Source organism: Spermophilus citellus (assembly GCF_964194105.1).
Source record: "Spermophilus citellus genome assembly, chromosome: 19".
Classification (NCBI taxonomy): Eukaryota; Metazoa; Chordata; class Mammalia; order Rodentia; family Sciuridae; genus Spermophilus; species Spermophilus citellus.
Genome location: NC_138201.1, coordinates 15,555,171 through 15,570,613, shown reverse-complemented (window position 1 = coordinate 15,570,613; position 15,443 = coordinate 15,555,171). Strand labels below are relative to the sequence as shown.

The following is a 15,443-nucleotide window of genomic DNA, read 5'->3' as shown; positions in this document are numbered from 1 at the left end:
CACTAAGGCAAGCAACCCTAAATTCATCCAGACACAAAAACAACTCTTAAGATATATGTTGGATTGACAAATATTTTTTTTTATTTCACAAAAAAAATAGAATTATTTTAAATATGACATTTCTCCTAGTACATTAAAAATAGCATTTGTTTCCTACACATATTTTCAACATGATTTTTCAAAAGCATACCCACGGCATAAACATTGGAAATGTGGCAGAAATACACACTTAATACTTTCTTTATTTTATAAAATAGGACAAGTATTGTTTTTGAAGTGCTTCTGTAGACATTGCACATGTTTCTCCCTACAAATGAGGCAGGGAGAATGAGCAGGTACTCTTACTTACAAAGAAATTGAGGTCCCAGAATTTAAATGACTTCCATAGCAGCAGAATCAGACATGAAATTATTTCTCCTTCTTCTTCATCCAGCCATAAATAACACAAAGAATAAAAGCTCCATTAAAAATACAAACATTAGTAGGATTGGAGGATACAGATGCTCAGCGGGCACTTAATAAATATCTGTGAATTGCAAGATCACCAAGAGGAAGTAGTAAGCCCAGAAAGTCCTTTGCCAAGTGCCTGGCATTGTAACATCTGAGACCTTGAGAGTAAGTCAAGAACTTCACTGTGACACAAGTTGAATACCTTTCAGGGTACGTAAGTTGAAAGGTGACAGATGTTGGCAAATGTGACTCACGGGTCTTAACTCTGGAAATCGCTATCAACATTGTAGAATTGCTCCATCAGTTGTCAAGGGCTGACAGCTGCTGGAGTGACAGCTTTTACTGGTATGGATATCGTCATGGTCTCCCCAGAACCACAAAATCACCCACATCCTGGGTCCATTTACCAGGCTTCTGCTTCAGTCTCTTCTGATACCTGGCTCTGACTAACAAATCCCAGACAGGAAGAACACTTTGTAGATTTTTGTGTCTGTAAAAGCTGAGGTCCCTTGTCCCTAACTCACTCTGGTAAAATGGAAGTTTCTTTCCCTTCCATATGGAAAGCTAATGTTGGTTTCTTGGCAGAACTTGGGAGTCTGCCTCAGACCTTTTCCTTGATTGGACACTTTGTCTTTCCAATTGAGGACAAGGTTCCTCAGCTATAATCCAGTCATCAAGGTCCAAAGAGCTCAGCACTGTCTAGTTGTTCCTCATTGTAGAGCAGGATGTTCTCCATCAATTTCCGTTTGGCCTCATTGATCTCAACTTCCCATGAAGTCTCTGTAGCTATAGTTCAATGGAAAATAAAAAAGAGCAACCCGAACAAAAGTTATAATTCTTTGAAAGGGCACAGTCTCCCTTAAATTAGGTTTTTCAATCAGGCCTCAGATAACAAGCATGTTTATGCCTTCTTCCTTTGCAAGGAAGTCCACCTTTCCAGACAGGAGGGGGCTCCCATGCTCCTCTCCACAGTGCAAAGAGGTTTAGAGTCCACAACACTACAGCCTCTCTCCCCCTGCTGGGAGGAGCAGCAGTAGGAGTGGTCTGAGCCTAGATATTCATTGAGCCATATCAAGGGGACCAGAACACTTCATAGAAAAGATCTTCCTAATTTTTATTTCAGAAGGAAGCCTGGATGTGACAGGAATGGAATGTTTCTTAGAAATGATTGATGAGTATGAAGAGGTAGGCTGGGAGAGGCCACACCAGGCCCTTGATGGTCTGGGGAAAGAGTTCAGACTTGGTCTCTGAGATGGGGACTTTAAACAAGGGTGTGTCATGAGCACTTTGTTTTTTAAAACCACTATAGGGCTGGCATGGTGTTGTAATTGGAGCATCTCTGGAGGCCGAGACAGGAGGATTGCAAGTTTAAGGCCAGATTCAGCAACATAGTAGGGCCTTAAGAAACTTAATGAGAATTTGTCTCCAAATAAAAAAAAAACAAAGAGGAAGGGATGTAACTCACTGGAAAATCACCCCTGGATTCAATTCCCTAATACCAAAACGCAATAACAACAACAAAAAAAAAAAAAAAAACATTCTAGGGCTGGGGGTATAGCTCAGTGGAGCACTTGCCTGGCGTATGACGCCCTGGGTTCCACCTGACACCAGAGAGATACGTACATACATATACAAATATAGAAACCACTCTAGTTGGCTTCCAGAGAAAGAACTGGTAAAGGAGGGACTGGAGTGGGTAAAGGAGGATGCAGGGAAGCTGTGCAGTCATCCCACATGAAGGACAGAAGTTTAGCCTGTGGATAAGGATAGGCAGAGATGGAGACAGAGAGGTTCAGGAAGAGAGGGAAATGTCAAGGAAAACTCCTAAAATTGACATATGCTATTGGTTTAATTAAATAACATTTACATATTCTCAAAAAAAGAAAAAGGATAACTCCTGGGTTTCTCATTGTGCAACTGGCTGGTGGGTGAATGAATAGATAACTAAAGAAAGGAGTGAAAGGGGCAATAGAGGAAGAAATGATGGGTAGAAGTTAGGGACACACCAAGGAGGGTGCAAAAGTCCTTGGAGGACCTTCCCTGCTTACCATCCTCGGGAGCCCGTGGCCCAGTGCAGGCCTCAGAGGAGTCTGCCTCCACTCCTCTGGTGTCCTGTAGCCTTTCTTCTCTGTTCTCTGCAGGGACAGGTGAGGCCCTCACAGAGGAGAGGGCATCAAGGCTACCATCGTCCACATCATCTGTTTCCTCAGGAGTGTTGGAGGAAGCTCCTGTGCCCTCAGAGAACCCGCTCCAAGGCAGCGAGGTCTCCTGACTTCGGAACCACTCTTCCACCACAGCCACAGAGCCACGCGCCTTGGGGCAGAGGGAGAAGAGCACTTGTCAAGAACCCTTTCTAAAATCGAAAGCCAAAACCTTGTCACCCAGGCCTCGGGAGAGACACACTAAACCATGAAATGGCTGTTGTTTTATTGGAAGAACAGCATCCTGCCTTTGAAAAGATCTGAACTTGACTCCTGCCCCATAGCCATAAAGGAGAGACAGCACACGAGCCCAAACGGGCCCATCATAGAACCCCATTCCTCTGGCCACGTGAGTGGTCCAGGCTTCAGCACATGACCCAAGAGAGACAACTGGAATCCTTCCTTAGGATTTTCCCACCTTGAGCTGGAAAGAGCGCCCTTTGCTTTCTAGTGGAACCAGACTCCCCACCAAACACAGGAAATCCATTTGCAGAACCCCAACGGAGAGCACAGTAGAGGCAAGAGATGGAGAAAGGGCCAGAGACATAGACACATGACAGTGACTCACCAGGGGGTCTAACTGTCCTGAAAGCAGAGCAAGGCTGGCCCTCTCTGCTGTTTGGTCAAATGAACCACTAAATTCGTTAATTCCACTTTTGCACACACACACCAAAGGCATACATGAAGACCTTTGTTTTTTCCCCAGGAGGTGTACACCTGGCCATGCAGTCCTTTAATAATAATAACAAATCACATTTCCTCAGTGTCTTGTAAAAGTTCAGTGTGTAGTCAGGGTGCAGTGGTGCACGCCTGTATTCCCAGTGACTCAGGAGGTTGAGGCAGGAAGATTGCGAGATCCAGGCCAACTTTAGTAACTAGGGAGGCTGTCAGCAACTTAGCAAGACCCTGTCTCAAAATAAAAAATAAAAAGGGCTGGGGATGTACTCAGTGGTAAAGTGTCCCTGGGTTCAATCCTCAGTATATAAAAAAAAATGCACAGGTGTGAATTTACAGATTTCACATATAACACACAATGAGTTTTCATGTAGGTCTCTAGATCCTGCTACTTCCCACCCTCAAAAAGAGGATGGAGGGGGCTGGGTTGTGGCTCAGTGACAGAGCACTTGCCTCGCATATGTGAGGTACTGGGTTTGATCTTCAGCACCACATAAAAATAAATAAACGAAATAAAGACATTGTGCCTGTGTATAACTAAAAATATATTTAAAAAAAAAAAAGAGGGTGGAGGAAAAGAGGAAGGAGGTACCCAGAGAGAAGAGGAGGGAACGAAACACCGTTGGAGAAAGCAAGTAGAGTCTGTAAACATCAGAGAGTCTGACCCAGCCACACACCTGCTCTCAGGCTCCCCCACTGTCCACACACTGCCCCTTTTTGCTCATGAGCGCTCCAGTAGGTTCTACTTGTCACCAAAGACAGCCCTTATTTATGAGATCATGCCCAGCAAGCCCTGGCAAGGCAGGCACAGGCATCCTCCGAAAGTGAGGCCCAGCTGAGGGCGCGGCTCACCTCCTCCAGGCTGGCATTGCGCCTCCTCAGGCAGAGGTAGATGGCTGTGCCCAAGGCCTCAGCACAGTGCTCTGGCAGCGCCCCTGCTCTTTTTTCCAGGTACTTCTGGCAGATCTCCTTTGCCACTGCCTTCTCCACACCCGTCTTCCTGGAGCAGAGTGAGGAGGTGCTGCTGGGAATCTCACTGAGGAGTAGATCCTTCTGTGGGAAGAAGGGTGTGAGGTCCCTGTGAGCTGCAGGCTGTGGCAGCCACCCACCTGCCCTGCCCACCTCCAGGATGGCCCTTGAGCCTCAAAACCTTCTCAGACACACAGGACATTTTAAAAATAAATGCCCAGGCCTGGTTCAGTGGTACATTCCCATAATCCCAGGGACTCGGGAAGCTGAGACAGGAGGATCCCAAGTTCAAAGCCAGCCTCAGCAACTTAGTGAGACTCTATATCAACATAAAAAATAAAAAGGGCTGGGGATGTAGCTCAGTGGTAAAATGCCCCTGGGTTTAATCTCCAGTACCAAAAAGTGAATAAATAAAATAAAACACCCAAGTCCCAGACACCAGAGAAAAATACTCAGGAACTGGAAAATCTAAAATTCCTTATATACCTAAGGCATCCCATAGTGCCCTCACCCCACAACCACTAGGGCCTGACCTTTCTAGGCCTCAGTTGCTTCAGCAGGAAAATAGGGTAACAAAAATACCTTATTACTAGGACTAACACAAACATTATCAGGATAATGTACCCACAGCACAGTGGGAAACCCGATGCAGAATCAATATGCAATAGCCCATGGGTGGTAAACTCCAGTGACAACTGTCATTTGCACACTAATTACTGTAGGCTGAGCACTTGACTCACATTTATGACTTAAGTCTTGTTAACAATGACATGGGCTCTTTCTGCCTCCATAGCCATCAAGGTCCCCATGAAAAAGCTTGTGGTCAAAGTCTGGGGCACAAAGCAGGTTCTGAAGTTTACCCTTGCCTGTGCCTACCCTACAGAAGATTGAATCCTGGGCACTGCCATCGCCAGCAGGTTCTTCAGGAGAGAATAAAAATGAATAGAAAAGTTGGGAATTGGGAATTTCAGAACAGGAGCTGTAACCATCAAAAGACACAAGAGTGCTAAGGGTAGTGCCAGGGCACTCTGGTGCCAAACTGTGATCCCAGTTGTTAGGGTCTGTAAATAAGTCAAGATGGCGCCTGGCACTTTGCCAGAGGGAGTAGTTTGAGAAGGAACGCCATCGAGCCATTAAGATGATAGAGATTCCTTAATGAGTGACTGCTGTGTCTAGATTATGTCAATTGGGTTAAGCTGTGTGTAATCATTAAGATGATGATTCCTTATTGGTTGACTGCTATGTCTAGTTTATGTTAATTAAGATAAGCTGTGTGTAATTAGTTATATATATATATATATATATATATATATATATATATATATATATATCCCTACTGTCTTACAATAAACGGCTCCCACTCCTGCTGTATCAGTCTTCACAAGTTGCTCGTCACCCCCCCCCCATTAGTTTGCTGCAGCCAGACTGCCGCACCCAGTGACATAGGAGGCTGAGGCAAGAGGATTACAGTTCAAAACCAGCCTCAGCAACCTAGCAAGGCCCTAAGCAATTTAGCGAGTCCCTATCTCTAAATAAAAAATAAAAAGGGCTGGGGATATGGTTGAGTTTTTAAACCCCCTGGGTTTAATGCCTGGTACCAAAGAAAAAAGGAAGAAAAACTACAACAAGTATGTTTACAATTCAGAAAAAAACAACTCTGAAAGATTATCAGTCATGGGTCGTGATGCTTACTTCAAAAACTAAATAAATAAATGAATAAATAAGCAAACAAATCCCACTCTACTTCAGTCTCCCCATCCAGCCAATGGGTGGTGTGAAGATCTGAGGAGCAGCCACAAGCTCAATACCTGGAGAGAAACCTGTAGCTGATAAGGGGTGCATTTGCACAATTCCCTTGTATGAGCTCTGCCTTTTAAATGTTTATATTTTTAAAAAGTGTAATGGGGGCTGGGGATGTGGCTCAAGCGGTAGCGCGCTCGCCTGGCATGCGTGCAGCCGGGGTTCGATCCTCAGCACCACATACCAACAAAGATGTTGTGTCCGCCAAAAACTAAAAAATAAATATTAAAATATCTCTCTCTCTCTCTCTCTCTCTCTCTCTCTCTCTCTCTCTCTCTCTCTCTCTCCTCTCTCACTCTCTCTTTAAAAAAAAAAAGTGTAATGGGGGCTGGGAGTGTTGTTCAATAGTAGAGCACTTGCCTACCATTGGCAAAGCCCTGGGTTCCATCCCCAGCATCATAAAATTAAATAAATAATGGTGTTCAAAGTGACAGTCGAGATTTGTGATTGACAGGCACATAGGTTACCACCGCCTGGAATGGAACCAGAAACTACTCAGGGTTATTATGCTGCAAGACTGATAAAAGCAGCAGCCTGATGGAAAGACAGGTCTTATCTAGCGACCATCAGCAAGAGGTGCTGAGAACAGGCTGTGACAGGATGATGGGACTTCACAATGGAGGAGTTAGCAGCTAATCTCAGCACTCACCACTCATGAGTAGGACACAGGGCTCAGGGCCCTGTGATGCAACTGCAAGCCCAGGGCACCTGGAAGAAGTGCACTGACAATAACCCACGAACCCACACCTAGTCTGAACCGCCAGCAGCCAGGGCACAGGAAATATACAGGGAACAGAGAAACAAGTGAAAGACACCATAAGGACACAGTGGGGCAGTCTACTATTGACTCACAAAAATGCAATGACATACAAAAGGCAAAGGGAGGAGGGGCCGAGAGAGGACACCCACAGGAAACAACTGGACTGAGGACTTTTTTGGGTCCACAAGCAAACCACCTTGCAAAAGCAACCGTGGGGCTGGGGGTGCAGCTCAGTGGTAGAGTGCTTGCCTAGCATGTGCGAGGCTCTGGCTCCATTAATAACTCCACTCTTAATAAGGAGTGGTTATTAAATCATATCAAGGAACTAAGAAAATAACTATTTCATGTGTACAATCACATAATATCTGGGATTTGCTTTAAAATTGTCCATGATGGGGCTGGGGATGTGGCTCAAGCGGTAGCGCGCTCGCCTGGCATGCATGCGGCCCGGGTTCGATCCTCAGCACCACATACAAACAAAGATGTTGTGCCCGCTGAAAACTAAAAAATAAATATTAAAAAAATTCTCTCTCTCTCTCTCACTCTCTCTTTAAAAAAAAAAAAAAAAAAAAAAGAAAGAAAAGAAAAATTGTCCGTGATGACAAGGGGTTTGGAGAAGTGACCATCCTTGAAGTAGGAAGGGATGATGGTGACAGAGGAATGGAGTCCCTGAGCTGCTGGGTTTCCTAAGCCAAGTGTATGGAGTGACTGAAATAAAAAAATGATACTTAAGTAGTATTTAAGTATTACAAGAAGTTTTTGTTAAAATTTAAAATATGACAGGGGTTGGGGGTGTAACTCAGTAGTAAAGTACATGCTTAGGATTCAAGAAGCCCTGGGTTCAATCCCCAGCACCAAAAAAAAAAAAAAAAAATCACATTACACAAAGTGGTTAGATTTGGGGATCAAACGTTAATTGTCCCCTCATTTCAAAAAAGGGTTATCAAAAATGATATCCCTCCACATTTGTGGAAAACATTTAAGAATAACAACAACAATAACAAAAAAAAAAAAAAAAAACCTCCTCCTCATACGACATTCTCCAGGGAGTCCCAGAGGAATGCTAGGGACTATGTCTCGAGGAAAAGTCAGGAAAGAAAGATCACCCCTAAAGGGCCCCAAACCACATCCACATTGGATCTATGCCCTCTTTACAGCATCCGGGATCCAGAGCCAAAAGGGGTGGAGCCCACAGAGTTCAGCAAAGGGACAAGGGTGATTTTTCTATATAGAAAGGAAGGCCAACAGGCTCCTCACCCTAGAGCACAGGGTGTGTTTTGGGGACACACACACACACACACACACACACACACACACAGGTGGTTTTCCAATGGTCTCAACATCTGGGCAGGGAAAGTACCCTGGGCTGGCGCAGCCGCTGAGCAATTCTGCAGAAGGCAGGGACTCAATCTTAGCCCTGCCATGTGGCACCACACCCTCACTGCACCTGAGCCTAAGCTTTCTCAGCAGCAATATGGGGACGATAACGGTGAGTTTGGATGGGTGGACTGTCACAATAGTTAAATACTCAGAAAAGTGTCATGGTCAAGAGCTTAAGATCTGGAACCCAAGGGACCCAAGTCAGAATTGTGGCATGTACGACTCTGAGGTCTCAGGTGACTCTCAGAGCCCACATTCCTCATCCGTGGACCATCATCATGAACCCATCATGGGAATTTTTGAGAAGATTCCGAAAGATTACAAATGAAAAATGCCTAGCACAGAGCAGAGTCATACCTTGTCAGCACATTTTTGAAATGACACTGTGTTTGTGTGTGTCTATGTGATCTTTGACCTATAAAAGTACTGCTTTTATTACAAAACCCCATTTATTTTTTTTAGTTATAGGTGAACACAAAGTCTTTATTTTACTGTACATGGTGCTAAGAACCGAACCTAGTGCCTTATGCATGCTAGGCAAGCACTCTACCTCTGAGCCACAACCCCAGCCCTATAAAAACCCCATTTATTATTATTTTTTTAAAAAACCCACTTAAAGGGGCAGAAATTAACTTTGACCAAGTTGAAGACAACCCTATCTAACTGCCTGATAGAGAAGAAGTGGGTCTTCCCTACCCATTCTAAATTCAACCATCGTGAGAAAGCAATTGTTTGGCCAATGGAGATGGGCGGTGAAAGTCACTTTGCACAAATGCAAATCAAACCCTGGACTGAGGCCTCGTGAGTGTGTTTAAAATGGACCCAGACCTCCCTACACACAGCAATGACCCCCAGGTACCAGCCTTTTGGCCAGAAGTGACCTAGTCCCTTACCAGATAAACTGGGCTTCGGTCCTTATCCACTGCAGGGATGCCAGTGAGGATCTCTGCCAGCACCTGGAGAGAACAGAACAGGGAGTTACCACAGTTCAGCTCTGACATTCATGCACGAGGTCAGCGGGAAAACTGGCCATAAGGGAAGCTTCTCTGTAGTGCAGTTTGAGCCCCAGGATGGCTCTGCCATTTCCAGCAGACACTTGCTCAAAGTCTGGGACATGGGAATATCACTGAATATTCCTCCAACTAAAGATGTCACCCAGCTGCGAGCAGTCTTACCAACAGCAAAACAGGAGGATGGAATTCAAAAAGTCAAGTGTGTAAATGTGTGTATGTTGTTATTATTTGGCAGACAACATCTTGCTGCATTGTCCAGGCAGCCTCAAACTCTTGATCCTCCTGCACCTCAGCCTTCCAACTAGCTGAGATTATAGGTATGTGACGCTGTGCCCAGCTCCAATACACATTTTTTTTATAAAGATACTGAACTCAGGAGCACCTTCACTGAGCTACATCCAGCTCTTTTTATTTTTAACTTTGAGACAGGGTCTCACTAAATTGCTGAGGCTGGCCTCAAATGTGCAATCCTCCTGCCTCAGCCTCACTACAGGCATGCACCACTTTGCTTGGCTTCCAACGTGCTATTTTTAAAGATTATTTCATTTTGTGGTATATAGACACAATGGAGTTTTATTCACCTATAAAAATGAAATTATGTCATTTGTAGGAAAATCAATGGAACTTGAAACCATTTTGTTGAGCAAAATAAGCCAAATTCTGAAGGTCAAGAATCTGTATGTTTTATCCCATATGTAGAAATTAGAGAAGAAAAAGGAAAAAGAAAGATGGTTGGGGGGAATGTCTTATGAAAATTGAAGGGAGATCAGCAGAGCAGAGGAAAGGGACCAGGGAAAGGAGGAAGGGAAGGAAAAGGAAAATACTGGAGAATGATATTATACCCAAATTATATTATCATATCATGTGCATGTATGCACACCTAACAATGAACCTCACCATTATGTAAAACCATGATATGTATCTTACTAAACAGGAAACCACTGAACAAGAATTTGCAGCAGAGAGAAGTGTGGTGGTAAAAGGCTGAGTTCAAACTCTGTGACTGTTCCTCACATATTTAGGGGATCTTTGGGCAAGTAATTAAAATCTGAGCCTCAGTGTCCTAATTGTGAAATAGGGATCAAGCACATGAGAATGTTACAGGAATGAACATCTGACCCTTGGGGTCAAATCTTTTTCCCAAAACTCTCCTTCAGCCAAGGTGGAATAGGGGCCCATTTACTGGCTGAATGACCCAGTGGCCAGGAGGGGGCAGCAGAGGGCACCACTGCAGCAAGTGGGACTGGAGCCAGTTCAAAGTGCAGGTCCTTCCAGGAAGGGAGAGAATGAGGGGAAATTAATAAGCAAATATTTCCTCTGCCCCTTTCACAGGGCCTGTAATGGATGAGCCATTTACAGCAGTTATTTGGTGCTCATCAAAAAATGCTAAGATGGGGCTGGGGATGTGGCTCAAGTGGTAGCGTGCACGCCTGGCATGCGTGCAGCCCGGGTTCGATCCTCAGCACCACATACAAACAAAGATGTTGTGTCCACCGAAAACTAAAAAATAAATATTCTTTAAAAAATTCTCTCTCTCTCTCTCTCTCTCTCTCTCTCTCTCTCAAAAAAAAAAATGCTAAGAGAGGGCTGGGGCTGTAGCTCAGGGGCAAAGCACTTGCCTAGCACTGGGTTCGATCCTCAGCATCACATAAAAATTAACAAATAAAATAAAGTCATTCTGTCCATCTACAACTATAAAAAAGTTTTTAAAAAACGCTAAGAGACTGGGGTTGAAGCTCAGCGGCAGAGCGCTTGCCTAGCATGTGTGATCCTCAGCACCACACAAAAATAGACAAAATAAAGGCAGTCTGTCCATCTACAACTACAAGAAATTTAAAAAAATGCTAAGGGGGGCTGGGGTTGTGGCTCAGCAGTTAGAGCACTCACCTAGCATGTGCAAAGCCCTGGGTTCAATCCTCAGTACCACATAAAAATAAATAAATAAAGGTATTGTGCCCAACTACAACTAAAAAATATTTTTTAAAAAATGCTAATAGGGCTGGGGATGTGGCTCAAGCGGTAACGCACTCGCCTGGCATGCACGGGGCGCTGGGTTCGAGCCTCAGCACCACATACAAATAAAATAAAGATGTTGTGTCCACCGAAAAACTAAAAATAAATATTTTAAAAAATGCTAACAGCCGGGCCCAGTGGCACAGGCCTGTAACCCCAACTATTTAGGAGGCTGAAGGAAAAGAATTTCAAGATGGAGACCAGTCTGGACTTTGAAAAAGGGCCGGGGATATAGCTCAGTGACATATGCCCCTGGGTTCAATCCCCAGTACCACAAAAAAAAAAAAAAAAAATACTTGGGAGAGCTTAAGGTGCAGCTCAGTAGTACAGCACTTGCCTATCATGCACAAGGCCCCATCTCCATCTCCATCTCCAGCATAAATAAACAAAATAAATAAATATCTCGATGTGTGCAGGGTACTGTGCTAACCAGTTCATATATATAATCCCATATGTACCATTATCCCCATTTTACTGAAGATAAAACTGAGGCCCAGAGATAAGGGTAATGTAATCTAGGCCACAGGATAGAAAGTAACAGCTGGGTCTAGGTGCTTAGCACTTAGGAGTTCAGTCTTATGGATTCTTTTTCACTTTTTAAATTTTTTATTTGTTTATTTTTTGTAGGACTGAGGACTGAATCTTGGGGTGCTGTACTACTGAGCTACATCTCCCACCATTTTCATTTTTTGAGACAGGGTCTCATTAAGTTGCCCAGGCTGGCCTTGGACTTGCAATCCTCCCACCCCAGCCTCCTGTGTAGCTGAGATTACAGATATGCATCCCATGCCTGGCCTGCTGGTTCTTAAAGGAACAGGAAAATTCGAAATAGGCCAAGGGAGGCGAGCAAACCAGCAGAGCTAGACAAGCTGAGACAGAAGGCAGCTGAATCTGGCCCACAGTGGTCCGGATGAGGGCTCTCGTGGCAGATGTGACTGGGTAAGACATCATGGTCAGAGACAGGAAATGCAGAGTTCAAGACTGGAGCAGCAGAGAGAGGGCAAGGCCCAGGTACAGCTGTCTGTGTTTGGCTGAGGCCAAACAGGCTGCCGCTTTTCTAGCCAATGTTTCCCAGACTGGGTTCCATGGAACACTGGCGCTGACAGATACTCTGAGAAAACAAGGTCAAGTGAAAGGAACCTCAGCATACCTTACTCTGATGAATTCACAACGTAAAGAACCCTGCTTGACTGTGTTAACCCAGTATTTTCCAAACATGATTGGCTACAAAACCCTTTTCACACTGATAAATCCAGCCTGATTTTCTCTTAAAATTGAGAGCCATCTCACCACAAAGCCATGAAAAGATAATTTCAGTTTTACTATGAATTCCTGCAAATTCTGAACTAGCTTGGAATGCCTGCCCGTGCCTTGAACTCACCCATGCCTGGTTCTCTCTGACCAGATAGCAGCCCTCTCTGAAACTTTAGTGATGCCTCATCAATCTTGGCCTTCCCTGGCCAGATAACAACCCTCTCTGAGGCTCTAATGACCTTCATAAATTCTGATGTCGGGGCCACCAAAAATGTAAACTAGCCTTTGTGTTATGCTCCTCAGAGTTGTGCTATCTGTAATCCCTCTTTGTGTAACTTTCTAGGCTAAAATCTGGGCTGCAAGAAAGTTGCAGGGCTGTCTTGTTCCCGCGGTTTTTGTTGGGAGAGGCAGCCCGGCCAGTCGAAATAATAAGCTTGCTTTAATTTGATTTTAATTGGAATAAGGGGTCTTTTCTTGCGTCCTGGTCTAACAACACATCGATCCTGTAGAGATCTCAAGGAACTGGAGTGTGTTATACAGAGAGATATTTTGAGGATTGCTATATTTGGACCATGTGCTCCTGAGGGAAGAAATGTGTTATAGTTACATTATACCCCGGGGGCCTGGTGCACGGTCACAAAGGGCAAGGTTGGAGGTGGTGGCAGGGAGGGATATTGGCTGGGTAGATGGGCAATGAATGGCTATTGGACAAATGGATGCTGGACACAGGATAGATGGCTGCACAGTGGATGAACAAATGAGGGAAACCCCACAAATAAACACCTGATGGATGACTGGGTGGAATCAGGTAAGTCAGGATATAATATCTATAGCCTTTTAGAATCCAGACAGTCAGGAGTGCCTTTACTTCAAGGGTTGGCAAACATTTTTCTAACAGGCCACAGAGGAAATATTTTAGCCTTTTTGAACCACATACAGTCGATCACATACGTATGTCCCCCCACCCCAGAACCCATTATATCCTGGGCTTACAAAGCAGCTCTGGGAAGGCAAATGAGTACAGACCCAAGTTTGATCCAAGAAGGAAGCTCTTACTATTCCACAGCTGAAGATGTCCACTCGCTTTGTCAGCTGCCCCACCCTGATGAAATCTTCTGGAAGATACGCCGCGGAGGTCTGGAAAAGGTGGGTCTTCATCATGGTGTATTTTGACCTTTGGTTGACAGGACACAGGTGAGCCATTGGATGAGCCAGCTTGGGGGTGAAATTTTGGTCCAGCAAAACATTGGAGCTGTGGAAAAGCAAAGAGAATCTTCTCATTCTAATCTGGAAGGTTTGCCATGGACCCTCTTTTGGAAGACGACTTAGGGGTAGGCAATGTCAGCCCCTGGAAGTGGTGGAGTTACTGAAGACCCTCAACACAGAGCTCAAGAGCCAGACCAGTCAGGCAAAGGCAGGGCACTGGGAACCCACTTCCTCTAACAAATGAGGATGGAGTTAAGAATTAGTCTTGGGCTAGGGTTGTGGCTCAGTGGTACAGCATTCGCCCAGCATGTATGAGGCCTTGGGTTTGATCCTCAGCACCACATAAAAATAAATAAATAAAATAAAGGTATTGTGTCCAACTACAACTAAAAAATAAATTAAAAAAAAAAAAGAATTAGTCTTGTTGCCCCAGGAATGTGGCTACAGAGGTGGAGCCTTCCTGCTCCCCACAAATGTCAACCCTGATCAGCTCAGCTGGCCAAGCCCATGCAGTGCGCCAATCTGGTCCCTTCCAAAGCTGTTCTGACCCCAGCTCTGCATGGCTGATGCAAGTCAAAATATCAGCATCCCAGATCCTAAGGAATAAAAAGGGCAATAAAAAATTTTACAAAAAACAATAAAAATATTCTTTGACCCATTTATCTCATTGATGGGAAATAACTCTGGGAAAGAATTTGAAAGTGGGGAGATAAGCTAGGCGACATGTGTATCTTCAAATGTAGACACCAATTCCAACACTCACTGTTAGGAGGGGTTAAGTAAATTATGGGTAAAACCTTTTAATGGAAGATTATGGAGTCACTAACCACAAGGTTGATACTCAATGTGGGGAAATAAAGAGAGGAAACAGAAGATGAACTGGCAACCAGTCAACTATTATCTAGGACTAAGGATCTGTGTAGGGAGGAATTGAAACAAGCTAAATAAAAGGCTGGGCTGGGGAGCAGCTTAGTGGTACAGCACTTGCCCAGTGTGCACAAGGTCCTGGGCTCCATTCCCAGTACTACAAAAAGAAAGAAAAAAACAAAGGCTCAGGTGACTCTATGACCAGTGTGATTTGCAATCTGTACAATTAGAAAAATGAGAAATTATACCCCAATGATACAAATGTATGAATTGCCAAGATCACTGTAATGTCATGGGTAGATAATAAAAAAAAAAAAAAAAGGCCCACTGATGAGTCAGGATAGTATACATACCAGTGATGACCTCTAGCCCTTCCAGTTCCTTCCTTGACAATACAATTGTGGATTAAATGAAATGAAAATCAGGGGAGAGAATAAAGGAAAGGGCTTCCACATTTGCATGTGTCAAATGGAGATAAGCCTCTGGGGAACTATGAGTCTTGTAATTCCACAGCTGGTTTTATCAGATTTTCAGAAATCTTTTAAAAATCGCGGATGCTGAAACCCATGTTGTGACCTCTATTCTTGGACACATGATACTGAGAAGCTGGAGTACAGGAAGCTCTCCTGACAAGATGCTATCACCATGATACACAAGCAACAGTGCACGGGTCTCTAAGAAGATCAGGGAGCTCAAAATCCCAGGGGGATTGGCAGACATGGCCCAAAGCTCAAGAATGGGGTCCACAATGGCTGCTGAGTAGACAGTGAAATGCACTGAGGCGCGGAGGGCTTGCTGGGAAAACAGCAGCTCAGGAAGACAAACATAAAGTCAGGCAGGCATGAATGCATAGAG

The 15,443-nt window shown here is 44.4% G+C and overlaps 1 protein-coding gene across 1 annotated transcript in view; it reads right to left on the bottom strand.

The window, feature by feature from the left end:
• Positions 1 to 65: 65 nt before the first annotated feature.
• IRAK2 (interleukin 1 receptor associated kinase 2) overlaps positions 66 to 15,443 on the bottom strand; it is a 56,137-nt gene continuing 40,759 nt past the window's right edge. Inside the window, exons 9-13 of the mRNA XM_081276018.1 lie at positions 13,572 to 13,767; positions 9,129 to 9,191; positions 4,179 to 4,379; positions 2,499 to 2,763; positions 66 to 1,236 (exon numbers count right to left, since the gene is read on the bottom strand). Of these exons, the coding sequence (XP_081132144.1) occupies positions 1,124 to 1,236; positions 2,499 to 2,763; positions 4,179 to 4,379; positions 9,129 to 9,191; positions 13,572 to 13,767 (838 nt within the window). The 3' untranslated portion in view covers positions 66 to 1,123. The remainder of the gene's footprint in view (positions 1,237 to 2,498; positions 2,764 to 4,178; positions 4,380 to 9,128; positions 9,192 to 13,571; positions 13,768 to 15,443) is intronic.